The following is a 27,168-nucleotide window of genomic DNA, read 5'->3' as shown; positions in this document are numbered from 1 at the left end:
TAACCTTTTAACTTAAAACTCCACCACGGCTGCATTCATAACTGTAATGCGTGCAGCAATTAGCTGTTACAAGAAAATGCTCAATGTGTCACATTCGCTCCATCTGTGTTCATTCAGTCTGAAAAGAAGACTGTTGTTTTTTTTTTTAGACAAGATGGGCACAATGACATGTGAAGCTTAGCAATTATGGTAATGTCTTTGTTTGCCCATTCTCTTGGGCAGAAAAGGTCTCTTTTCTGGCTTGTATTGTGCGCCTCACCCCCTTCAAAAATGAGTGAAACTAAGCCTTTAGCTACAGTATTGTTCTTGCATAATCCCCGCTGCTCTATTCTGGGTCCTACATACAATGCATGCCCAGTAGACAGAGTGAGTGCTAGGGCTCTTGCTGCACGTTTGTGGGTGGGTGCTAGTAACTTCCCATAGCACCTGCCTTTTGATTTTCAATTAGCACACATAAGCTGTACCATAATGATCTGCCATATGAACAAGCATAATCTAATTAAGGAAAGGAATAAACCATAACAGCCATGTTGAATTAGCTGGAGTGTGATAACCACTGTGTATAATTTTTGAATGAAAAGCCTCTCAGAAGACAACTTTAAAATGCAGTTTTACTTGAGTTGTCTGTGCCTCCACACATGCTCATGCGGTTATGAGAGCGTCATCTCTGGAATAACCCTTGGTCTGGTACACTTTGTGTTTTTCCAGTGCTGTCTAGGGTGCAAGTTTAGCACTTTGAGGAAGTGGGATTTCATGCATGTTTTATTTTTGAACTCTGCAGTGGGTGAATCAGGAGACACTTAACCCTTGATCTTAACTCATGGTATGCGCCAGTTTCAACATCCTAAATGAGAGTGTGCTTGATTTCTACCCTTTTACTGATTTCTCCTATTTGCACTAACAAAGATTGATGTGAAATTTAAAGAACTGAAACGACAGTTTATTTTTCTAGCAGGGCATTCCATTTTCCGACTGCTACTTTTGTAATGATTGCTTTTTATTTCCAGCACAGCCCTTTAGAGCCCTTTTGACTTGGTGTATGAGCAAGGCTCCCAGCAGTTTGCAGCATAAAACACGCATACTATGAAGGCTTTGTTGTAAAAGAGGTATTGATTTGCGCTGCAGTTATATGGCTTGATTAGTTACACAATGTGGAATATAGAAACAGTCATTTTGTTACTTAATGTCTGTTTTTTTTTTTCTTCAATGAAGGCATTGTTTCATAAACTGAGCTGTGTCAGTGTTTTTATAGCGGACCGGTAGTTTAAAAATGTTTATTTGGTTGTTTGCATTCTGCAAAATGCGCCCACTCAGAATGAGAGGGGGTGTGGGAGAGATGCACTGATGCACTCACTGCTCTGCCAGAGTAGTCAAGGTCATTTTATGATGGAGGCGTTTTTCTGCTTGTGAATGGAGAATGCTGTGTTGGTCCCTACTGATGCTCCAACGCCTCTCTCCTCCTCCAACATAGCCTACATGCACACACACACACACACACACACTCATACACACTTGGACAATGGGACTATAGACCTGTTTCCATGACTTCCCTCTCTGGCCAACCAAAAAGCGCCATTCATCTCTACCCGGGTCACGTGACCTGGCAGGCTTTTTGTGTGGACGCTACCCATCCCCTCCACACACACACACACACACACACACACACACACACACACACACACACACACAGATAGGGGTCCAGTGAACATTTTCAGGGTGGCTTGTCCCTTGAAGCGTGCCCCCAGAGGCCCAAGCCATTGAGGTTGGCTTCAGCGATCAGTCAAGGGGAAGTACCAGTCACCACTTAAACATTCCATGTTTCTCCCCCGACCCGACCCTCCAGTGCTTTTGAAGAATTACGTTTTGATGTTTTTGAACATCTTGAAATGTTGTGTCTTTGGAAACAAGGCACGCTTTTGTATCTTGTAGTCTCTTGAGCTTGCTCCAGTTTGTAAGACTTCTTTGATAATGCATGCTACCAGGCAAGAGACTCCAGCTTTACCTTTGATGACAAATAAATGAAGGTGCAAGATCCAGCTGTGAAATATTTTTCTCTTTAGTGAGGTCTAATCGCACTACAGTGATATTACATGTCTTAGAGAGCAGTTTTAGCTGCAAGTGACTTGTATTTCTAGACCTCAGCTTTCAAATTTGTATACAGCTCGGTGAACCATGTCCAAGGCAGCTTTATAACTTTCACTGTTTATTTGCCAAATAAGTGGAAAATAAACTTTTTTTTTTTTTTGCTGAATATTGCAATTGGGATATGGCTCTTGATACATGTGGGCACAACTCTTTATTCATAACTTCTTTTTAAGTGCATTCTGGAGTTGGGAGAAATCAGGATGTTAATTCTTAGCATTTGCTCAGTTTGGAGAGAATGACAGGTTTGAGAAAAATGTAGGCATTTGTGATTTAGAAATGGCAGTAGCCAGCAATGCAATTTGGATGTCTTTTTTTCCCCCCAGTTGTACAGCCCTATTTGAAACCCTATCATGAATTTTTCTGTGACCATAACCATTTGTATGAAACGGAGGATATTTGAATAGTAGCCTTTATCCAGTGTCATGTTGGAATGAATGTATACTGCAATAAACATTTGGTTGAATCCCTTCCATAGTCCGCAATGGTGATTGGATCCAGAACCCAGCACCGCTGTTTTCAGTATTAAGGCAGTTGCATTCCTGATTCCAATCTATTCCTCAAGCATCCTGCCTCTTCTTTCCAGCTTTGTCCTAATGGCACAGCTATGTAAGTTGATTACTCCAAAGACCCCAAGAGCCTGTGGCCAGACCAGCCACTGCAGAGGCTCCTGGGGACGCACGAGGCATAGCAGACATTTTTATCTCCCTAACCCGCATCCCTCTCCATGGTTAGGCTGAGCTAATTTGAGGTATAAAAAACATCATTATCTGCCTCAGAATTTGACCAGAAGTCCATGAATGCCTTCTGGTGGGGAACGTCAGAGAGGATTGTGGAGGAGCACAGAGAAGGACATATTTTTGAGGGAGCTTTCATGGTGTAGTGTAGAGCTGTATTATTAATTGAAATATTATCAAAATCACAGTGGCCAAGTGCAATATCCAAATCACAAGACCTGCATTTTTTTTTGCTAAAAATAAAATGTATGACAAAACATTGTTGTAAATTAAGTATTACGCTGCTAAAGAGAGGCCCTGGCTTACAAATTGTATTTTCTAGGTATAAGAAAACATGTGCTTGTTACAGACCTTAGCAAAAATCACATCATCATTTTAAAAGCTTTTTCAATTAAACTGAAAATCACGAGGCAAAAATGCTCCTTCCCTCTATTTTTGATAAAATTGTGAATTGTGTATACGTCAATCACCATATAGGTAAAATTAATTGCAATATGATTTTTTTTTTTTTTTTTTTTTTATCATTCAGCTCCACTGTAGTGCCCACCATGGTAAATTAGCGCCATGTTAATGAAGTATGAAATCCAAGGTTAAGTCCTTCCACCTTATTCTGTGCATGCCTCTCATTCTGCAGCCGTGTCACGTGCTGCTAGTTAAAGATACTCATGTGTTTTTTGCCTATTATGCATCCAAGCAGCATATGTGTGATATATGGTGGTAATTGTTTTCATGACTGCTGTTGTGCATGATCACGCCACCCCTGCTATGCTAATGTTTTCTGCCGCTGCTGCAGGAATTTTCAAATTCTTATTGAAGTGTGAACAGAACATTCGATGAGACAGTATTTCCATAACACAATCCTCCTATGTCTTTGTCAGCTTGGAATAAATACACTGTGGAGTGTGGGTGTCTGACCTGGATCGGCTGCTTCCAACTGGGCTGAGAAGCCTGGGAGCAGAAGGTCACACTGTCAGTGACTCACTAAGCCTGTGGGCTCTCTCTCTCTCTCTCTCTCTCTCTCTCTCTCTCTCTCTCTCTCTCTCTCTCTCTCTCTCTCTCTCTCTCTCTCTCTCACTCACTTTGCCCTAACTGGCAGTGAAAAGGCTCCCAGAGTAAACACCTAATTGTGCTCCTCTTTTCAGATTTTAAGCTCTCACAGCCGACCTTGATGCTGACTGATATTGAGTTATGTAATGGGGTTGGGAGGGGAGGGGGGGCATGTTATTTTTAAATCTAAAGAGAAAAGAGATTGTGTTTGAACAGAGCACAGTGCCTATTGTGTTTCAGTTAGCGAGGCAATGGAGGAAAAAACAACATGTGTAATAGTCACCTTACATAACACCCTTGAATACACAAAGTGCAGGTGGAGCTATTTTTATTTATTTTTTTTTTTAATTTTGATTTTAGAGTATTAAGAGATGTGCAAACCCATTATACATTTTCCTTAAAATGGCAAAAAAAAAAAAAAAAAGTCTACCTTGAAAAGTGTCTGAAAAAGCTTTTTAAGTCTTTTTTTTTTTAACAGATTTGTAAAAATTATTTAATCATTTAAATATCTCATTACATTTTAATTGAGATGCACCAGGAATTAGCAATGAAGGTAATTTGTGGGGGGAAAAAACTGTCACCACAAAACTCCCATCTGTCCATGTTTCAGCATTTTCAAACTCAGGTGTCAACCTCACACATCAAAAAAATGCAGCTGGTGTTAATTACGGTAATGATGGTGGTGATGATGATGATGGTACATAAATGGTACATCGTGTCAAACAACCTTTCATCCTCTGCATCCTTGGTTGTGAGTGTTTTGCAGTCAAGCATCAAGTTTACATTATTTGTTTATATAAACTCATTCTGTATTTATTTTATTAATTTTATCATGCCCAAATAATATCCATAATTGTCTCTGAAACATGATTTGTAATTATGCTTTACTCCAGGGAGTTAACTCACTAAGTGGCTATAATATTTGGATGTAATGGGATTTTTTTTCGTCCCCCTCCCCATATGTCATTGTTGTTGACGGAGATGGTTCATATAATTTGTGAAAGTCTTACTCGGCCATCCTCGGTTCTTTATTCATAGACAAAGTGTAAACAGAAACAAAAAAATAATTTGAAAGCTAAATGTGTTTGGTTCTCCTGCTGTGACAGTCATGCTGATTAAACTTGTTTGAATGTCATTGTATTCTACCCTCTTGGTAGAAAAAAACCCAGCCTAAACAGGCAGTTGAAGCTGTTTATTGATGACCACTGCAGGTAAATTATAACACTGATCATGGTAGTCCAGTTAATTCCAGCATGCTCAAAATAAACACAAACATGGTCACATGTCAAGGCAGGACTGAAGGTCAGAGCGTTACTGGCCGCCATGTTTCCAGTATTGTTTTGTTGGTGTATGTATTTTTTCCTCCAGCAGGTGTGATTCACATTGCTGCTTATCGTGTGATGCTGTGTGCTCGTGGTTACTCACTTCTCCAAGACAGTGAATGGAGGCTAACTGATCACTTCATGAAATCATGTCTGGTTTGCAACTGCCGTCTGACTTGAGCCTTTACGACCATGTACCAGTTTTTTCATTATAAACTGGAGGCTCATTTAAAGATACTTGCAGAACACTCGGGCAGTGACTGTGACTTTCAGACAGTAAGACGGACCCAGGAATGTCTCTGTGGTCCACTTGAGTGTCTGGCTGGCAGGATGAGTACCTGTTAACACCTTCCCACTCAGATGCGGCCGTGACTGTTTTCACCTCATCAGCAGTCCCATTTTATCCATATGAGTTTTCCTGGGAGGCGTCCTGTTTTTGTGATATTCTGTCCGTCTGTAATTTCTACAAGTCTGGAAAGTAAGAGGAAAATCGGGCCACCTACAGTTCTTGGCAAACTGAAAGGTAATCTTCACATCAAGCCGGTTTGAACTGACATCTCCGTTGTGTAATAATACATTACGTTTTGGCAGCTGGCAGATTGTCCTACCAGCATGTGCATATAAGCAGAAGTGCTGATCATGACGTTTTTACGTCTGGGCTCCCAGCTATAATTTGAGGGAGATCCTTTATCCGGTATGAAGTATCTGCTGTTATTACATACATACATGGCCCATGAAATTCACATTACAGGTCATCATCCTGTGAAACTGATCCAGTTCATATAGCAAACATCAGAAGACTGGCCTCCTCCAACAGCACCCACCCTCCCAGTGTCGTCCTCTCTGTGGGAAAGCTGGGATTGGCTCATTTGTCTGTTCTCATAGCTTGTTTATTCATTTACGCACACCTAGCGTACATTAGCTTAGCATCTAGCCTCAGGTAATGTTATTAGAGCTTGGTTGTTTTGGGAAGCAGGATGTGGTGTGCTACACCTACTGTACTTTCAGTTGTGCTAGGTGCTGTGCACTATAAGATGTAATAGCACATTAAAATGTTAATGTGGTCTAAATGGCTTTTGTCCAGGGTATGTCTAATGTAGCCCACTGTATGTTGAAAAGTTTCTTCATGGATCATAACCGTTGGGGTTTAATAATTACCAGTAAAACATGTTTTTCCTCTCTAACTGGAATAAATTCGGGTCTGTTATTGAATAATAGATGATGCTCCGAGGTGCTGTGGAATTATCTTTGCCTGACAACTTGCTCTGCAAGCAGAATGTGGCAGCGTACAATTTCACTCAATCCTCAGAAATGTGAAAATCCCTCCGAATCAGGAAAAAGGATAGTGAAACACCACCAGCAGAATGTTTTCAACGCCTGTCTGACCTTCCTCAGCATCTGCAATTATATTTTACATTAGCTGGGCATTTAGCTGACGTCTCATCCAGAGTGACTTAGTGCAACACTAGAATAAATTTAAATGCTTTGATCACCAACATTAGAGGAAACCAGTGGTAAGGAGTGCCGGGGTCAGAGCCCCAGCAGCCTGACAATAGTCTCACTTGAATAATCCTGCATGATATTAGCAGGCTGCAGCAATCATTTCACAATCGATTAATTGCACAAAGTTGTGCAAAATGATTGACTTTAATTCAGTGACTGAAAAAATGGTCCATGCACTTGAAAGGGGGCACAATAAATGATTCTTTTCATAGCTCAGTTTGGATAATTTGTGAAAGAAACGGAAAAAGTCTGTTTTTTCTTGTTTTGCTTGATTTGTTTCTCTTTTAAACACAGAAATTCTTAACTCTTAAAAATAACCAAACATTGTTATTTATGTCTTTGTGTGAGGGCTTACTGAACTGACATTTGCAATGTTTCACTTTTCTTGAGCAGTTTTGTTTTTGTTTGAAAGCCATTAAACACTACTACAGTATAATACATTACACCACTACACAGTATACACTACTATACATTACTGTATTTCTAGTGTATAAATTACATCATTGTATATCTTTGAAATTATAATGAAATGCATCATCCTCTCTAAAAGAACTGACTCCAGTTACGTTACCCCCTGTGTTTTGTCTCTCCATATTAAAACAAAATCTAGTAATTATAGTAATTATATTTAATCAACATTTGAACACGGCTTTAACACAGTTAGCTGTACACATTAAGCCTGAGTAGATGTTCATTAGAACAATGAATAAAGTTCTAGAGAATTTTGTTCAGACTTTTTTTCAGACCAATATAAATCCACAAGCTGCTGCAGCCCCAGCTTCAGGATGGACTAAAATCATTTGTTTAGAAGGTGATTTATGACTTAATATGATCATGAATCTAATGGAGTAATTTGAGCAAGAGCAACTGACATACACCTAAATAATAACAGATTGTCATTATAAAGCTGTTTATAGCAGCTTCAGAAGAAAGCCTGCCTTTTTCATCACCTTAGATGATAGAAACTGTAAATGCACTAAGAATGTGTTTTTTGTTTTTGTTTTTTGTTTTTTACTTGTCATGGTAATGTTACCTCATGCTGTGAGCAAGGCTTCTAATGCCATGCTAATGCACCGCTACAGTAATGTTTACACTTACTATTATGATGCCCTACCATCCTCCACGCCAGGATGTTTCCTCTAAAAGTGTTAATGCACGCATGTTTTACTGCTGTGAAAATCTGATTCCACCTTGCAGTGTGCAAGTTACAACATTAGCAGAATCTTTCCTGAAGTGTTCCCACACTTTGCTGTGCTTTGATGTCAGCCTCGTGTGATGTGCTGGAGAGGTCCAAAGAAATAAAAGCTAAGGGAAAACCTCGAGTCTTTTTTTGACAAACAAGACAGGAGCATTTTCTGAGCAAGTAGAACTAAGGAGATACAGTGAAAGTGATGTGATTCATTGACAGTGGAGTTTTCAGCTTATGGCAGACCAAAGAGAGAGAGTTACTAACCTGACAGGGATCAAAAGATCTATCCATTATTTGGGAGCAGGAAAGGGTGAGGTAAGCAAGAAATAGCAGTAAAGCATATACCCCCAGTGTAAGGCTGCACAATAACCTGAATCTGTGGTGATGCAAATCCCTCAGCTGCTTTGAACCCCAACTGGAAGATTTGAATATGACCAGAGCAAGGGGTGACTTGAGGGAAGTTGTGGGAGCTTGAAGAGGTCAAGGTCAGTTGCAGTATTCTGGGTGGGTTGATGGAGCTGAAGAGAGCGCTAAGGCAACACAGCAAGCAGGAAGCTGCTGCAGTCTGGATAGGTGATGACTAAAGCTTAAGCGAGGACTCAGGCAGAGTCCCCAGGGAGACTGACTCAGCAGTTGCACAGAGCAAACTTCATTTTAAGGTTGTGGCTGCCTCCCATGACAGCCAGTTGTCTAGATTGCACTGAGATTGTTGGCAGCATGGCCAGGAGTCACTATGGTGGGAGAGGCCAGCGTCTTTCTCCCGCCTCAGATCTCCATTGTGTTCAACAGCACGGGCTGGCCTGCTGGTAGCAACAGTAGGCGCACATGACTGCTAAGCCCAAAACGTCTCAACTTGGCATGTGGCACGGGATGCGAAACTCAAAATAAGGATTTGATACTGTGTTTGCATTGCTTAACTGTTGCATTTATAGCCAGTGCTGTTGTGCTGGCATGTTTCCCACCCGGTGTCATTTTTGACTTCCAGAGGCTGTGTGGGAGGTTGAGGCAGAGCTCAAAATATCACACGTATGCATGCATTTATGCGCGACATGCTAACGAACGTTGACCTCAGCCTGGGTGGAGTAAACATCTGTTTTGTGTGTCACTTGCACAGATGGCCCTCAGAGCCCCAACTCAGTCCAACTGAAGATGTCATCCCCCTAAGCTAAAGCAGTGAACGTCTCACTCAGACATTTCACCTCTTAGCTCATGATCAGCGCTCCTATTGCTGGAAAATGTGAACTGTCTGAGTCATTCTGTCAGCACCCGCTGTGAGCTCTCTGAGCCTGTTGCAGCATCAGTGCTGATGGGCGGAGCCAGATGTGGAAGTGAAAGTGTGAAAGCATGTGCTGTGTCGGTGGATAGTCACCTTTTCTCCGGCAGTTCATGAACAACAGTACAACGAGGTCATTCATTATTTGTTATTATTAATCTATATATTTTTTGGTCACTTGTATTTGAGTATGTAATGGTGTGTTGCATGTTACTGATGAGTTAGTTTCCTGGCATGGCATTGGTTGCTGTCAAGGCAAATTAATGTGTAGGTTTCAGTAGTCTAGACTGAAGACAACAGACTGGATTGTAATTGTCTGTATCTTTTATTGAGGCACATGGCTCCATCACCAATAGGCATATTGTACCGCAGTTTGTTGCACAACAGTTTATTTGGCCTTGTATGTCAGAGCTTGTCATTGTGCAAGTTCTCTGGATGTTGCACTTGATGCTGTTGGTGGCAGGCGGCGAGGGTGGGGGGATGGTGATGAGAAAAAGAGAGAGGTGATGATGAGTGAGATAGAGAGAGACAGTTTAATGTGAGGCTTAAATGCGCTGAATTCAATCTTTATTTATCCAGTCACCTCAGCTAAAAACAAGTTTTTTGTAACAAAGAAACCTCCAGCCTTTGATGGCTTGTCTGGATCTTTACCCAAGGCCCCATCTTCCTCTTCTTACTTGCAGCCATCTTATCTTTGAATTTTGCCGCTTTTTTTTTTTTTTTTTTTTTTTGCTGAGACAGACCTGTTTCCTCTTTTCTGAACAAACGCCTACTTCCTCCTTCTTCCTGTCTCTCTCACTCTCTCTCTCTCTCTCTCCTCTCTGTCGCTTTTTGCCCAAGGCGAAGCGCTGCTGAAACCGTGAAGTTTTTGTCCATGGCTTATGAAGCCAAACGAACTTGACTTGCAGGCAGCTTGTCAGACTGGACTTACTTTTAAAGAGAGTCGCCCTTTCTGTCCGTGTTTAGCAGCTGTTTTGCACAGGAAGCAGGTTGATTGGAGCAAAACTGCCGGGCCTCTTGGTTGTCAAGGTTTCCGGGTGAGTTCTCATCTCTCTTCAAGCTGTTTTTTCCTCTTTCTTCAGGCAGCAGCAGGATGCAGTAGGCCTTAGGGTGTGGCTCTCAGTGTAATGGGCTACTCTCCGAACTCCTCTCCAGTGTGTCACCAGCAGACACAGACATTGTGGTTAGATGTTTACAGGCTGGAGGAGTGAATGTTTTGCTGCGTTCACGCTGCCTGGTTAGTTCAAGATGAGTTGTTGCCATCTCTACACCATATTTGCTCTGCCATAGTGTGGATGTATTTGCTCCTGTTTGGGTGGGTTTTACATATTCAACCTGGGAATGAATGGACCTGCAAGCACAGTGACTTCCTAAGAAATTCCCCACGTTGTGGCTATGTTACATGCCAAGTGGGGACTGGGGGGGGAGGTGGAAACATATTGTCACAATTTATGATTTTGGAAGGGATACAGAAAGAACATATTTACACAGCTGATAAGTCTGTACTTTCCCCTTTCTGTCTTTCTCTGTGCTAGAAAGTAATTGCTTGGCAATTTGATGGTTCCGACACAATGCACATTAAGGATTAGTTGCATGCCTATGGGCCTAATCTTGTCTCATAGATTATTTTTTTCCCCTCTAGCTAATTGTTTTGCACGTGTATGTGTGCTTGCGTATGTGTGTTTTCTTCCACATCTCTGACCATTCCAATGTTTTGATTCTCTGGGTGTTCTGAATGCCATCCAAGTGCCTCTTATTGTTTCTGACTCACTTGTTTACCTCAAATTGCTGGCTTGCTCTGTTCACAGCACACCAATTAGGCCGGGCTTGTACCTTGTTCAGCAATACATTGCAGGTTCATTCTCCACTTATTCCCCCCTGCATGCAGCTTTAGTCACGGACTCCTATCCACACACAGATTCCAGGGTTATACAGCGCATGTGTGTACACATTATACGTTTCTTGGCTTGGCTTGCTGTTAGCATGGTTGTTTGCAAGGCCTCGGCGGGAGGCTGGAAGGCTGTTAATTGCTGCTGAGGGTTGTTGCGAGCCCCTGGCAGAGACATTTGACAGGATATCCTGGTTGCAGCAGCGCAGAGAGATCCAGAGCATGTTTGTGAAACAAAGAGCCCCACTGAGACGCAGCCAGTGGCAGGCTGGCCCGGTGAGATTCACTCAGTAGAAAGTCACTGGGCTTTGTGACGGTGGCAGCGTGCCTCAGCCCAAGCTCCCTGTTTCAGAAGACATCCTACTGAGCCCTTGTGGAATGACTTTTCACATGGCATTCCACTTTAGTATTTGTTCATCAGGGATTTATTTGGCACAAGGAGTTTTTAAATGTTTAACTTAAAACATGTTTTATAGCATGGCAGTCTTCCCATCATTTGCCATATTTCTCACCCCATCTTTTCCTTCCCTTATCTCCTCTTCCTCCGTTTGTCACCGTTTAGTCAGCCTTTGTCTCACAGCCAAAAGCTTTTCCAATGGGGTAAGGTTGGGTGTTGTGTATGGGCATAGTACAGATGCATCTTGCTTTCGAGAAACTCTTTTTTATCAGCATTTTCCCCCGGGAACTACAGTTTGTTTTTGTGTGAATATTTTGAATAAACCCAGGAGAGCACGAAAAATTGGAAAACACACGCATTAATGGAAAAAATGCTCCCAAAAGAGCAGTGAGTTTATAGAAGCATGGCTTTCAAATGTGCATGCGGTGTGTGTGCTCTTACTTATGGGTGTGTATATGTGTTTGTACTTTTGACACTGTTCCTCAAGGGTGTAACAAGACCCTCAAGAGGTTTGTGGGTGCGAGGGTGTGTAGGTGTGTGAAGGCATCAGACTCGCAGCAACAATAACTCTTGGTCCTCAGCTCCGTGTCCGTGGCCTTTTGTCTCAGCTCTCAGATAATGGATGGTGCTCTTTTTTTAGGTTGTCACACACACACACACACACACACACACACACACACACACTCACAGGCCCCTGCGGCGAGGCGGGCCCTTTGTAGAGGCATCAGATGAAGAGCTAGAAGGGGTCCTTTTGAAATCCACCCAGCACGTAGGTTAATGCAGACACACCCCCACACATGCATAGACACAGACATGTGCACGCACATTTTATAAGCGCACACACAAGTGTAGCACAAGTGTTCGCACCGCTCCCATGTACACACACCCGTACACTCTCCCACATTCAAATGCACATAAAATCATGGAAGCATGGAGGCGCGCACGCACACTCCAGGCACACCAGAAGCCAACCCGTCAGCTGTGAAAGTTTAAGAGGATTAATTTTCACAATCTAGAAAAAAAGAGGGGAAGGAGAAGCCTGCGTGGAAATTGATTGATGGGTTGACCTCATGGACTGGAGCCGGTTTCATGCTCTGTGTGGGCTGTAAAGGCCCGCATTGATCACATTCTGTGCTTGTTTTACGCAGTGTGTCGTTGCTGGATGCAACAAAGGTGGAGTGTGTGATAAAATGCAAAACGCACGCGAAAAAGCTCTCTCTTGTTTGACATGGGGGACTGGCTGTACGTCTAACTTTTTGCTTTGTAAGTTCTTGTGCTGCTCTCAAAGTTTGAAGTTCATCAGGGTTGAGTGCCGGTTGGTCACCGTGACATTGGCAGCAAAAAAGTGCTGCTTCATGTTCTCTCAACACCATTAATGGTCCCACTAAAAGGTGCCAGGGGAAGCTGGCAGGCAAGGATGTGCTTTACTTAGATCATGTTCCTCTTGATTCTCCCTCTCCCTCTCTCTCTCTCTCTCTCTCTCAACCCCTCTTCTCCTCTCTTGGTCTCTCGGTCTCACCCACTCCATCAGCAGATCATGAAAAAGTCCTTAATTACCAAATTTCACAGCCTTAGGAAGTATTAAAATGTCTTAAATAGAGTTTTTCTTTGTAAAACTAGACAGAGATGTTGTTGATTATCTAGATGAAACTGAATTGAAAAAACAAGACAAATACAATCAATTTCTCTCTTTCTCTCTCTAAAGTCAATGTCGTGAATTGTGTTTTATGTGAGTGGGGCTCAGCAGCAATGCTATTTTGAAAATGTATTAAATTTTGTGCAACCAGTTGGTCACATTAAGTTTGACCCGCAAGCACAACAAGATTAATGCAGAACAGGGTTACTATGGTTACTAGACCATGCCAAACTGGTTGTGCATCATTTCGCTAAACACTTAAATTTCCTGCTGTTGTTTGTCTTACGCAGATCATTTATCATTTGAAAAATTTGATATGCCTCAAGTTAAATAGCATTTAAAGGAACTTGGAAGTTTCTGAAATAACTAAGTTCCTGAAAGCTGCAGATTCTCTGCATTGTGACTTTCTGTCTCTCTCACATCTTTTTCTTCCTATCCTGCTGTTTATATTCTTTTGCTTGCTCTTTTGTCTCGGTCTCTCTTTCCCTTCTTTCCTGTCTCTCATTTTGCCCACTCACTTTTGCCCTCTCTTGCTTTTTCTCATATTTTTTGACATTTTGTGACATTCTCCTCATCGCTCTCCTCTCATTTCCCCTCATTATTTCATGCTTATCGTCTTTCTCTACCTCCCTGCGCTCTCCATTTACATCTCACTCCCTTCTTCCCTTTCTTTGACCTCTCGTCTCTCACTTTCCCTCGCATCTCTCGCCTTCCATCTCCCGTCGTCTCGCTCCCGCGTCCCTTTCCATCCCTGCCTGCCTCTGCAGCAGACACAGCTGCTCACATTACCCAGCATGAATTATTGAGGTGAAACCCAACACTTTTCTGCTGTCCAACAAATCACAAGCCTCCTCTGTCCCCGCCTCTTACCCTCCAGTCCCCTCTTTATTGATGGGTTTGTTCCTTAATTCTGACCTCTGGCAGCAGATCAGCTCACAATTTCTGGGAGTAACATGAGACCCCCACCCCCCCTTACTCTTTTGGAGATAATCCTTAGGAATTGTGGCCTGCGTGACCCAGCAGCACACGCCTCTTCTGTTACAGTAGGTAGGCGAGCGTCAGATTAATCGCACACATGTATGCATTCCCTTGCAAACACACACACACAGATTAGCTTGCTGGACCGGAGCCCAGAGACGCTAGTGGTTTGATGGTTCCTGCTGCATGATATTGCACACGGAGCATTACTGTAATTAAAGCAGTGGAGGGATTGCGAATGTGTGTCAAATGAACAGAGGAGTGCGGGATTAGGGAGGGGAGTGGGAGGACGCTCCGACTGTCAGTGGAATCTGTCTTAACTTTGCTTTATGTTCCTGTGCTGCATTGTAATCTGTCTCCGGATTCTGAGTGGAAAGAAAGTTGGCAAGTGGGAGCGGTGAGGAGATTGATCAAGGTATGAAACAGGATTTGGTGGACGAGGAAGATGGGGGTAAGGAAGGTGAAGGATAGAGGATCGGGGAAGCCCACAGGTGAGGGGTGAGCAGCCGGAGGAAAGGAACTTGGACAGTGACGGAGGAAAGACCTGGAAAATAATGTTATAGCATCCACAGAAAAGACAGAGTGAGCTCTGTGCCCTCTTTAGCCTGTTTTGCCCTCTGGCAGAGCAAAAAATAAACAAACACTCACACTCCACTAAAGCGAGGTTGCAGCATATCAGCCGGTCTGACATGACGAGCTTTGACAGCTCGATAACAAGGTTCCATTTACAGTGTGAAGAGGCTGGGATGAGACGCTGCAGACACAGATTGGGAATTGATATACAGCGCCTCGGGCTACAGCAAACACCCACAGTCACACACACACACAGAATATTCAAAGGTACGTGCAAACAGACACCCGCCCAGGCAGATCCTGGTATGTAACCCGATTGCCCAGAAGCTGCTCCCTGTAGGGCAGCATTTAGATGCGAGGACCATTTCAGATATTGAGGGAAACTTGTTGATCAAATAAGTGTTGGATCATTTGTAGCCTTGCCCACGCCTGGCTGGTGTTGAACCTCACTGACTCCTGATTACACTCGAGTCCAGTTTCAGAGGATTTACTGTGGCTGTCAGCAATGAAGTGTGTGTGTGTGTGTGTGTGAGAGAGAGTGTCTCCAATCAGTGAACCTCAAGGCTGTCCATTTCTGAGTCATCTGTAATTCTGAGAATACAATGACAAGATGCTCAGAAAACACGCACACACACACACAAGGACACCCAAAAACAACCCTCAGACAGTCAGCTTCCAAAACACAATGACACCATAAGATGCACACACACACACTCACAGCAGCAGGCTTATGTTTTGACTGTACACATGGACAAATACACACAAACTTTTAATTTTGCTCTCCTTTTTTTTTGTCCTTGTGTTGAAAGCTCTTGACCTTTCGGCGGCTTCACAGCTTCCATTCAGTCGCTCCGTGTCGCTGGTTAATACCAGTATCGATGGAAACCTCTGAATATACTCGATGACTAATCCTATTGTGAATCGAATACAATCGAATGAATCAGACGCTCACACCTTCTGTATGAGTGTGTGTGTGTTTGTGTCTGTGCACAGAAAGGCCTTTTGGGTAAGACAGGTGCTTTCAAGGCAGTGTTGTTACAGTGTCAGCCGTGGGGACATTAAAGTACAAAGCGCCGCTGATATGCTGGTGTAAATATTCCCTACCCTGCAAATGAGCTGTGATGAGCTGGTGGGGCGGATGGACGGCTGATTAGAGCGAAGGGGGCCGGCTTGTGCTCATCCAGGCAACGTTAGTGTATGTTTACCCTCACACTCTTTCTCTTTCTCTCTCTCTCTCTCTCTCTCCACTTGATCTGTCTTTTTTCCCTCCTGCTCCACATCTCACATCACGCCCTGCTTTTCTAAGAATGGAAGAGGGAGAGAGAGAGAGAGAGAGAGAGAGATACACACAGCTGCACACGCTGAATGACACTAAAAGCAAAGTTTCTCAAAGTGCCGCTCAGTGTGTACATTATGTAACGGCTCGGGCTAATCCTCAATTCAAACACACTGTCTTATTTCAATGGAGAAAATTCAAAGTGAAGGGGTGGGGTGACTCATTTTGGGGAGTTGTGACAAACAAACGTGACTTGAGTATGATGACACGCGCGGTGAAAAGAGAGAGATGCACCCATCTCGCTTGTTATTGATGCAGCAGCTGCCATGGCAACCGGCCCTTGAATAAAGGCGATGCGAATTATTATGGGGTGAATCACATATGCACGCCTGGCCAAACTGATGACATATACCGTCTTTTAAATGAATACGTGGCCCTCTCGCTCACAGGTGCGCGTGTGCACACACACACACACACACACGTATATACACAGCACAAATGCTCTGCACCGCTGTTTTATTTACACACACGCACACAAAGGCAAGTTGTGCAGGACTACAAACCGTATAGCGCACAAACTATTCTGCTTGTATTAGCTGTCTCTCAGGAATTAGCCTTAGCCGTCCTCATGCATTATTGATGGAGATTAAAAATGTAAACAGTCTTCTCCACCAGGAACTAGGATGATCCAAGCTTTCTAGACAGACTTGAAGGTGAATTATTGATACCTTCCTCGGTTGGTTTTGGGGATATCTTTGCTACATCTTCCTCTCCCAGAAATGTGCACACACACACACACACACACACACACACGTACCTCACAAACACATGGATGCTGCATTACCCAGCCCTGGCATTTCCCCCTGTGAGGTTTAGAGTGACACACTTGTTTCTATGATTCAGTGAGCACCGCTGCTTTTCCACCACTGGACCTCTAACTGGCTTATCTGAGCGAGCCACAGGGTTTCAGGTCAATCCGGCTGCCTGCTCCCCCGTCAGATATCGTCCTCTTTCTGCCCTCTCAGGAGTCCTCGGCACGGGGATTGAAGCCGAGGAGGAGTCACCCAGGATTAGAGGCTCAGCCCGAGTCTGTGTGTGCTGTGCATAAAAGAGGAGTGAGTGTGTTTATAGACGGCTGCGGAATACAGTATTACGGAGAGCGTGCCTGTGTTTGTGCGCCGAGAGATCATCAGATACTGTGCGCTCTGTCTGTACGTCACGTGTCAAAGAGAAGGGCAACCACAGACGCGAACGAGGGTGAACACGAGAGTGAGATAATGTGTGTGACAGCTCGGGTTTCACAACACCACACGCAGTTCCATATCTCTTGTAATAGCCCACTTCTGCGCCTCGGCCAGGCCCTCCACACCTCAGAAGCCGGCTGTCAAATGAATGGTCTTATCTCTGCCTCTTTCACTCACTCCTTCCCTTTCCACTCCTTCGCCACTGTGGCTCCTTCTCTCTCTCTCTCTCTCTCTTTCTCTCAAGCCAGTGGAAATGGGAGGCTTAGACGAAGCTCTGGGCTGTGACCTGCTGAAAACCGACTCTTTTGCCGTTGAGATCCGCGTGCTTACTGGCTATTGTGGCCAAAGTGTAGCAACACCACTGCCTGCGGTTCGGTAGAAGAGAGGGAGTAGCTTTATCTCTCACAATGGAGGAGCTGCTGTGTAGAAATTACTGTGGAAATGAAGCTCGGCGGATCTTTCGGAAATTCGTAACTTTTCGATTTACACACCCACTGTGACCTCATTAGCAGTTAAACTTCAATTTTAATTGCGCCCCGCGCCGAGCGTCTCCGCCGCTGCCATTTCATGCTGTGTCATGTTCCATGTGTCAGCAACTGCAAAGAGAATCAGGCCACTTTTGGATGAAATGATCTCATAGGACAAGACGAAACAGAAAATAAGTCTGTCAGCCTGCTTGAGTTGGTATAGTTTAGTTTGTACAAGTGTATGAATGGGATTATAGGAAAGAAAAAGTTAGTACATGACAGCATTATCAAAACATGCATGAGTTTTTAAAGTAAATGCTTGACATGGGCCTAAGGGCAAATTCTATCTATGGACTTAAGACTGAGGGTGGGTTGTACTGCATTGCTTGTGTTTGTTTCCAGTACTGGCACTGAACCCCAAATTCCTGCACTAAAACAGTGCAGTCTGACCTTTCTGATTATGTAAGGCCCTAATGTGTATGTATGTGTCTGCAGAAAGACAAATTCCAGCTATCTTATGTGAGTAGGCCAATAAAAAAAAAACCCTCTATATATATATAGAAGTGAAGTATTGCTTTAAGGTGCGCAGTAGTGTGTACTGTAAACTGTAATGTTATTAGTTGCATATGAACAGTCCCCAGTGTGTCCCGCTGTAGTCAGGTCTTACAGATTTTTCAGAGCTGCCTTCGCCGACCTTTCGTCCTTTCTCATATGTAACAGTCTTTAAATTTAGAGTAGGTTAATTCATGAACACGATCATCTTGGATAACTAGCCCTAGTTCTTGACTAATGTGCCCCATTTTCTGTCTTGTTCCCCTTTTTTTATCTCCCTCCCTCCTCCCCTTCTACTCTTGTCCTGCAGGTTTGGATGAGCCTCCTCCACTATTGGTGATAGCAGTGTGAGGCAGCGCCCCCTCCACAACCCCTCCGGCAGCCATGCCGCCGCCGGCAGACATCGTGAAGGTGGCCATTGAGTGGCCGGGGGCCTTCCCCAAGCTCATGGAGATAGACCAGGTAAGACTGGAACAAAGAGAAATCATCCATCTTATTTGGGTGTGTGTGTGTGTGTGTGTGTGCGTGTGTGTGCGTGCATGTGTGCGTGTGTGCGTGTGTGTACTGTAGCTGTAGGCACATACCCTGCTTAAAACTGGATCAAGTCCCTCCCCACTTCTTTTAATCTACAACTGTTGAAACTAATTTAAGTTCATAAAACACCCTCAGATATATCTCCCTGTAAGCAATTGGGCAAAGATCAAAGGTTTAATACAAATAAGTTTAATGAATTCCGCCAACCCCTGTTGTGATTTAAGGAGCCGTCATATCATAAACACCCAGCCTTTTCCTTCAGATCCACAGAGAAACAAAGCAAACATGAAAATGGAGAGCAAACGTCGCCCTCAGTGATTACAACCTTACAAATGCTTTTCATTTACGAATAAGGTACATGTTCTATGTGGACACGCCCCACTGCAGTAATCCTATGTGTATGTTTTGTTGTAGTTGGAGTGTGTGTGTGTGTGGTGTGTGTGTGCTGGGGGGCCATGCGAATAGTCGATTCGTTGTAATGAAAGGCCGGTCCAGAGTGCTGTTGTTTTTCTGTTCTGCCAGCGACTTCGACCTGGGCTGAATTAAAAAAACAACAAAAACAAGCCGTGCTCTGGGGTCTCAGCTGTATTCGAGGATCGCTGCTCCCAACGACACAAACGCTGGATCGCACCATTTTTCAATGATTAGCCCAAACAATGACTGCATCATGCGTGGGGTGCGACATGTTTACTGTTGTCTTGTTCGATTACAGATACAGTGTGTAAAGCGGCCTGTTCGCTGTGGGTGACTCATGGATGGGCTAATGATTGTACAAGCTATGAGTCACCATGGCAACTGGAGCCACGATTGCCCCACTGAATGGCTGAACTGTTAAATCAAACACTGAACTATTGAATATGTGCGCTTTTGTATTTGCCACCACACTTTTCACGAGCGTGAGGAATGTGGTTCATCTGGTTAATAACCTCTCCTCTCATTTTCCCTTGTTTAGCGTTGCTCTTTCAGTTTGAATTGTAAAACACCTCACCCTCTAATTTATCTCTATTATATGCCTCTTCTCCAGCTACCTATCCTCCGCCACTTCCTCCACTCTGATGCTGCGGCGTTCTCTTATCGCTCCTTGTCATCTTCACACCGACTTCCCCGTTGTTCCGTCTATTTGCCGCCTCCTTTTCCTCCTCCTCTTTCTCCTCCTCGTCCGTCTTCCCTTTCTCTCCCATTCGTTCACCCCCTCACTCCTCCTCCCCGTCTTTTGTTGTGAGCGTGAAACTTGCGCTCCACGTCCTCCTCCTCCACCATCAACTCTTTCCTCCTCCCTCTCTTCTCCTCTGTACAATAGGCCCTGCAGCAGCATATGGCTGTCTGAGTCATGTGCTGGGGAGTGGGCTTTAGCCAACACTCATGCTGTCTGGAGACCCAGAGAGAGCTGTGTGTGTGTGTGTGTGTGTGTGTGTGTGTGTATTTTGTGTATGTAATTTTGTTTGTGTATGTTGGTGCATCTCTGCAAAGTTAATTTGTATTTGCAGGTATGCACAGACAGCTCTCTTGAAGAGTGTGTGTGTGTGTGTGTGTGTGTGTGTGTGTGTGTGTGTGTGTGTGTGTGTGTGTGTGTGTGCGCGTGTGCATTCTAATTTGTGTGTGTGTGTGTGGGTGGGGGAGTGCGCTTACATCTGTTTCAGTGTGTGTGTTTGTGTATGTGTGTGACTATCTCTGCATAAATCATCTATGATTGCTGTATCTCTCCAAACATCTTCAGTGCCCCAGAGGCACAGAAGTCCAACATTTGTGTTCGAAACATCGGGGAATTGGACCAAGTGCAGACGATGGTAATGAGCGTTTCATTGTTGCAGTCCGTCAAGGACGCGGTTGAGAAATAAGTGGAGGAGGAGGAGGGGGGGGCAGGGGGTCTGATGGGGGGCAAGAGAAGAGGGGGAGGGAGGTAAACGTAAAAGAAACAGAAAAGTTTTAGAAACAAGCGAGAGACTCTCCAGCCTCTCCAGAGCTGCACTGATAGACCTTTATATTGTTGTGCTGTGACCTCTTGATGTGTTTTTGTTGATGCCGTGGGCTGTTCTGCAGCACACTTTGTAACATCACTCTTTGGAATTGCATTATTTTTTATTTTAAATTAAATCTGCACCAAGCAATTTCAAAACCAATTAACAATCCTCAAACTAACCTGTGCTTTTGTACCCATAATTATATCAAGCGCTACCCAGTCACTTCTTTTTCTCTCTTGTTCTACCTTTTCACCTCTTCTCTCTCTTTGTGGTCAAATTCCGGCCCAGAGCTCGACGTCACCCCCCCGACGCTTCAGCGTCATTCAGAGTATCTCTGAAGCCACATACCGTGTTGATAAACGTATCCAAATTTCAGATCAATCGTGCGGGTGCCTCTGCTGCTGCACTGCAGCGACCGCAGAAGTTCATTCAGAGCACTTGTTTTTACCTTGGAGCTGAAAGTTTGCAGCTTCACCACATTTTCAAATTGGAGGTCAGAGAGAAAATAATCCATGGAATCCAACAAGAGTCTTGTGAGAGTGAAATGTATCCCTCATTTGCTTCCAAAAAACAATGTTTTTTCCTCTTTTTTTTTTTTTTTTTTTTTTTTTTTTTTTTTGCTTTAACTTTCGGTTCTGTACACGCTACCATGAACCCAGAAGGACTGACTGTTTGTTTACAAATGGCGTTTTAGCTCTCAACACCCTCTAGTGATCAGAAAAATACTTAGTGCAGCTTTAACTTCTTTTAATTTGCTAGATCACACAGCTGATGAATGGACTAGGACCATTTGTAGATGAAGCTTAGAGTGAAAAACGTGGCCATCAGCAACTTCTAAATTAGTTTTAGACATTTTTCACTGGTATGTAGTTAAATGGTGCACTTTAATCCAAACATATAAAAAACGCTTGCAGCACTTAAGCAGTCCAAAATGAGAATGAATGAATAGAAATGTTTAATGTCTAAGGGGAATTGGCCTTGCCTATGTAATAACCCCATAATTGATTAGAGGCAGAGAGAGATGAAATGCATCTTAGTCTTCAGTAATGGTTACCACTGTCTGTAATTAGAGTGCAGACAGTGCTGTTGCCAGGAGTCAGTTCTGGTTTGTAAAGTCTGCGTGTTGAGTAACTGGATAGAAGAAAAGAGATGATATTTGTTATGAGACAACTTAAGTATGAGATTTAGAGTAAGATTTTAGGGTTTATTAAAGGTTCTGCAGGATTTTCCCAAATTACCTCCCACCTTTTGTGCTTCAAGCAGACATACGTCTACACTCAAGTGTCATGGTGATGGGAGAGGACAAGAGTCGAGGAGATTGGGTAGCAGATCAGACTAAACCCCTAGATGATGAAAGGATGGGAAAGAGCGATGTGTATTTCAGCCTCCGAAGGGAAAAGGGTGCAGACAGAGGGCAGAGGAGGAGGACAGGAGCAAAGACAGCCTAGGGAGAGGTGGCTGGGCAAACTTCTCCGTCTAATTTGTGGTGTTGGAGGATACACAGTTTACTGCAGCGTTTAAGTCGGCTGCTCGGAGTCAGTGGCAGCTGTGTGGGAGTTGTTTATGTGCAGTGGTGTTTGCATGGGCATCTGCAGGTCCTTAAAGAGTCTGAAAAGGTCTTAAAAACTGTTACTGGAGGTGTTGCCTTTTCTTCCCTGTAGTGACTCGGCAGGTTTCTTTCTTTGCTTCATCGTGTAACGTGCAGCATGACATCTGTTTGCTAAACACATGCGGGCTTCGTGTCCCTTAGCATTTGAATTTTCCGGTGCCCTTTTTCTGCGGAACTGTAGATCTATTGTTAGGAAATAGGTTGTTTATGCCAGCGTCGTCCCTGTTTATTTTGATTTTGAAGTTGGTGTGCAGTTCAATGGTTGCGTTAATAAGGCTTGTGTCTTATGATTCTGTGTGTGTGTGTGTGTGTGTGTGTGTGTGTGTGTGTGTGTGTGTGTGTGTGTGTGTCCACTGTACCCCAGCAGCTTGAGTTCCAGAGAGCCCAAGGACGACTGCAGGGGGAGAGTAGATGTTGAGTTAATACTGACTGGCATTACACACACACACAGACACACACACAAACACACATACAAATATAAACTCTATTTGTTACCTCAGCCCCTAAATGCATTTTGCAAGCTCTTGTATTTCGTCCTCCAGCCCCCCTCCCCCTTGTGTCACCATTATCCACTAACAGTCTCTCTCTTTCTCTCGTTGCCCTTTTTGCCTTCTCGCTGTGCACATTTTCCCTCTGTCCTCCACATTGTGCTTATTTCTCACTTTTTTTTGCCCACTGTTTTTGCTCACGTTTCATCCCCCACCTCTTTTTCTCTCTCTGTTGATGTCCACCTTCTCATCTCTACCATTATCAAATCTTCCCTGCAGCTCGCACTCTCTCTTTCTCTTCCTCTGTCTCTCTTCTTCTCTCTCACTATTGAAACAACAATGCAATCAAATCATCTTCTGTATATTGTAATAATATTCAGATGTTTACCAACCCACTGCACGTGTGTGTGTGTGTGTTAGTGTGCATGTTGGCGTGCGTGCGTGTTTTAAGAAGATTATGCTTGCCGCAGGCGAGGGCCTCACCTGTGAACGAGCTGAAATGTAACCCGGACGGGAATATAGGGCGAGCGCTCCATGTGTAGCTTTGTCGATCTGATCTGGGAGCGGTTTGGCATTTCAGATGATAACCAATAAAATGGTGCAAGGGACCTGGTCTGGGATCCCACAGCTGCCCTTGGACAAGTTGGATAAATACAGGCTCGTGAAGAACAGTCTCTCATTGTGCCAGTCCTGTAATATAAAATAATTGCAGCCCACTGTAAGTTGAGTGTTGTTTTAGGAGCCGAAGCTTGGGATGTGGACTAAATGTAGTTCTTCCTCTCTCCACAGAAAAAGCCTCTCTCGGCCATCATAAAAGAAGTGTGTGAGGGGTAAGGCTGGCTTTACGTTCATTATTTGTGTGTGTGTCTGATTGGATATATGTGTGTCTTTAGATTTAAATATAATTCCCCTTGCCTTGATGCAGAAAGTCTCTCTCTTTATCTTTCACTACCTCTATCCTCCGATCTCTCCTATTGTTTGATTTCCAGTAGCTGGGTTTTACAGAAGATGTACTGCACTTTGCCAGGCATGCGGTGTATTTTAAGTTCCTTTATCCAATTGCTTTCAGGTGGTCCTTGGGGAACCACGAAAACTTTGCTCTGCAGAATGGTGACTCGACAAATTTCTACATAACAGAAAAGGTTTGCTTTATCTATCTCTCCAGTTGAATTATCACTGTGAAAAGAAAAAACAAAAAAAGCAAAACATTCCAAGGTAAAAATGCCTTTAGAGCTTACTCGAGTGCTTTTTCTCTGCAATTCTCCACAGAATCGCAATGACATTAAAAACGGCTCAATCCTGCGCCTGACTACTTCACCTGTAAGTGTTTTTTTTGTTTTGTTTCGTTTTTTATTCAAGCTGTAGTACCGTGTCCCAACCACCAGGTGACACATCCCCAAAGTGTCTACAATTTATTATCTTTGTATCTCTTTGTCATTTTGGAATATTGCATCATAAATTTAAAATGGCAGAGGCAAGAGGTGCACCAAGTACCTCGGGCATACCGTTAAATACTTTTATTGTCAGAGAACCAGACAGGTAAAAAAAATATATTGTTCAATTAAATAAGATGTAAGAAATACTTTAACGCAAATTTAAATAGTATTTTTATTGTACATTTATGCATAATTAAAATACATCTGTCCACTCCAGTAGATGTGCGCACACACACACACACACACACACACACTCTTACCTTATGTTTGTTACACTTAACTGAACATTACATTCACACTCAATGCAATATTTATACCCTTATACCCCTTATAGATATTATGTTTTCTCTCATGTGTGGTGAAGCACACACAACATATCAAGAGAAAGTCTTTACCACAGCCACCCGGGTTTCATTCCGGCCTCTAGCCCTTTGCTGCATGTTGCCCCTCCCTCTCCTCTGCCTTTCCTGGCTCTCTCTACTGTCACTATCACAATGCAGAAATACCAAAAATAAGTTTTTATTGCACCTATATTGAGTTCCATTTAATCACCATTGATGCCTGCTGTTCACTGCAGTGGACAGATACATAACTACTATAATAATAAAAGGAATTGGCATTTTTCTCTTCTTTTAAAGTAAAAACATTAAAAACTTTACTTTGTGATTTAATAATTAATTCGATGAAAGGGTAAAACTTTAAGACTAAAACTTGTGTAGAACATTGTGACAGATGCTGCTCATGTTTATTTGTTTTCTTCCTGAGATTTGTGAGGGAAAGTCAGCAAAACAGAGAGAGAGCATATGCATATTTGTTTCCTTTCTGCCTCGTGAAACACCATCCTCCTCTTCCTCTCCTTCTGCTCTGGCTCCCTGCAGTCTCAGACGGCAGCCCAGCTCCACGAGCGGATCCAGTCGTCCAGCATGGACGCCAAGCTGGAGGCTCTGAAAGACCTGGCCAACGCGTCCCGGGACATCACTTTCGCCCAGGAGTTCATCAACCTGGACGGCATCTCCCTGCTCACTCAGATGGTGGAGAGCGGAACTGAGTAAGTCAGCAGTCTCTGTGACTCTCCCTTCTTCCCTCCAGTGTTTTATATGCCTCTGCGTGATGAATGTGATAGAGAACAGAAGGGTTATGACAACAGGATGGCTTTCCCATTTATTTCGTATTCAGCACATCCTGATGCATTTATGTGCAGCTTGACTCAGGCCTGACCCAGCCACAATTTATAAACCCAACGCTGATTAGAGCCCAAAGGATATAATTCTTTGTCAGTCCAAACCCAAATAAATCCTGCAATGACAAGTTAATTTCAATTCATAAATTGCTAACAACAGTATATCCCTTCAACATTTTTTAGCCTGAAGCCGGGGATTTGCGTGAGAAAATCAGGCTGAACAATATTGTAAATAAATAAAATAAATAAATCATATTGCAATTACTTTGCAAGATATTGCAGTTGTGACATGATTCATGAATAAAGCGGGAATGCTAATTTTGGTGTCATAATTTTCATTTTCCCTGAAAAAAAAAAAAAGGATTTTTGCTGGGGTCTGTACGAGACAAGGATTTTTTTCTTACATCCGGGGTACACGCTTTGTCGGTATCTCTGTAGTACCACAGCACTTAATGTATAATGTTATTTTGTCCCACATTTTACCTTAATCATAAAAACTGCACCCCCTGTGATTTGTTTGTGTATGTTGCACTTGACCGTATTGCAATTTCGACAACATTTTGATTAGCTGTTCAGCCCCACAGACACACAGTGAGAATCCAGGAGCTCTTTTGTGGTTGCACTGTGCATTCTGACTGGGTAAAATCCACCCGACTGAACTCCGTTCAGTTTGGTAACAAACCTCAAATTAGAGTTAAATTATACCAGTTAGGGACTAAAGAAATGGTATGGGCCTTTCTGAGGTGTTGTGCAGGTGTGTTAATGCTGAAGTATTAGCTTGTTCATGCCCATTATAGTCTGATTGCATACAGCAGGGAGGAGGGTAAGTGGCTCCTAACTGCCGAGCAGATCCAAAAACTCACTATCCGTGTGTGTGTGTGTGTGTGTGTGTGTGTGTGTGTAGTGGGGGCCTTAGAGACCATCTCAGCTGAAGGTTGCTGTGAGGTCAGAGATGTTTTTTTGCTGAGGTGGATTTTCTCAGCCATAATGCTAGGGGGATGGGTGTGTGTATGGAGCATGCTGTGTGAGTACAAGGCGCCAGCCAGAGTCAAAACCCAGAGGAGAATTACAGTGGGGGGGCAAAACACACACACACACACACACACACTCAGTCATATACACAGCAATCTGGCAGAGAGGGCAGAAGCAGCCAGCCATCCGGGACGCACTCGTTTTCTGCCTCATGCAATTCTCATTATTCATCCCTTCTTCCTGGGGAGAGACAGAGGAGATTGAAGAATTGTTTGCCTGCTTATGAAGCCGCTTCCTGTTGGCTCCAAAGACGCATTTTGTGTTGTAAACCCACACTGACACAAGGTCAAACGTGTTTCTATTACGCTAGTGTCAAAACTCTCCCTGGCACAGAGGATCCAAACACTTGTGCAACACACACACACACACACACACACACACACACACACACTGAGTCACTGCTTCTCTGGTTTTATGGCTCTGAAGGCGTAAAAGCTCAGATACTCCTGTGTGGATGACTGCACAGACGTGTAGTCGCTGTGTTTATACTTTCTGGAGTCCCGTGGCAGATGGCTTCCACACATGCGCAGTAGATTGCAGGTGGTGCACTTGCAGCCGGGAGTAGCGTAGTTGTCACAAATTTTGGGCCACAGGCAGATCAGACATGCACAGGTTTTTTTTCCTAGCATGGAAAAGTCATTTCTACAATATTTAGTTATTTTGGTTAATTGGTTAAGTTAGGGTTAAGGTTAGGGCTTAGGGAA

At 43.6% G+C, this 27,168-nt stretch overlaps 1 protein-coding gene across 2 annotated transcripts in view; it reads left to right on the top strand.

The window, feature by feature from the left end:
* The first annotated feature begins 10,034 nt into the window (after window positions 1–10,034).
* Window positions 10,035–27,168, top strand: part of elmo1 (engulfment and cell motility 1 (ced-12 homolog, C. elegans)) — a 91,154-nt gene continuing 74,020 nt past the window's right edge. Inside the window, exons 1-6 of one of the 2 annotated variants that reach the window (XM_030063456.1) lie at window positions 10,035–10,250; window positions 18,535–18,686; window positions 23,606–23,646; window positions 23,886–23,958; window positions 24,086–24,136; window positions 25,131–25,300. In XM_030063456.1, coding sequence (XP_029919316.1) covers window positions 18,609–18,686; window positions 23,606–23,646; window positions 23,886–23,958; window positions 24,086–24,136; window positions 25,131–25,300 — 413 coding nt within the window. In that variant the 5' untranslated portion in view covers window positions 10,035–10,250; window positions 18,535–18,608. The remainder of the gene's footprint in view (window positions 10,251–18,534; window positions 18,687–23,605; window positions 23,647–23,885; window positions 23,959–24,085; window positions 24,137–25,130; window positions 25,301–27,168) is intronic. The other variant, XM_030063457.1, reaches the window with a different exon arrangement.

This window comes from Myripristis murdjan, chromosome 11 (genome assembly GCF_902150065.1).
Source record: "Myripristis murdjan chromosome 11, fMyrMur1.1, whole genome shotgun sequence".
NCBI lineage: Eukaryota > Metazoa > Chordata > Actinopteri > Holocentriformes > Holocentridae > Myripristis > Myripristis murdjan.
The sequence above is the reverse complement of the archived record's forward strand: the minus strand, read 5'-3'. Positions and strand labels throughout refer to the sequence as shown.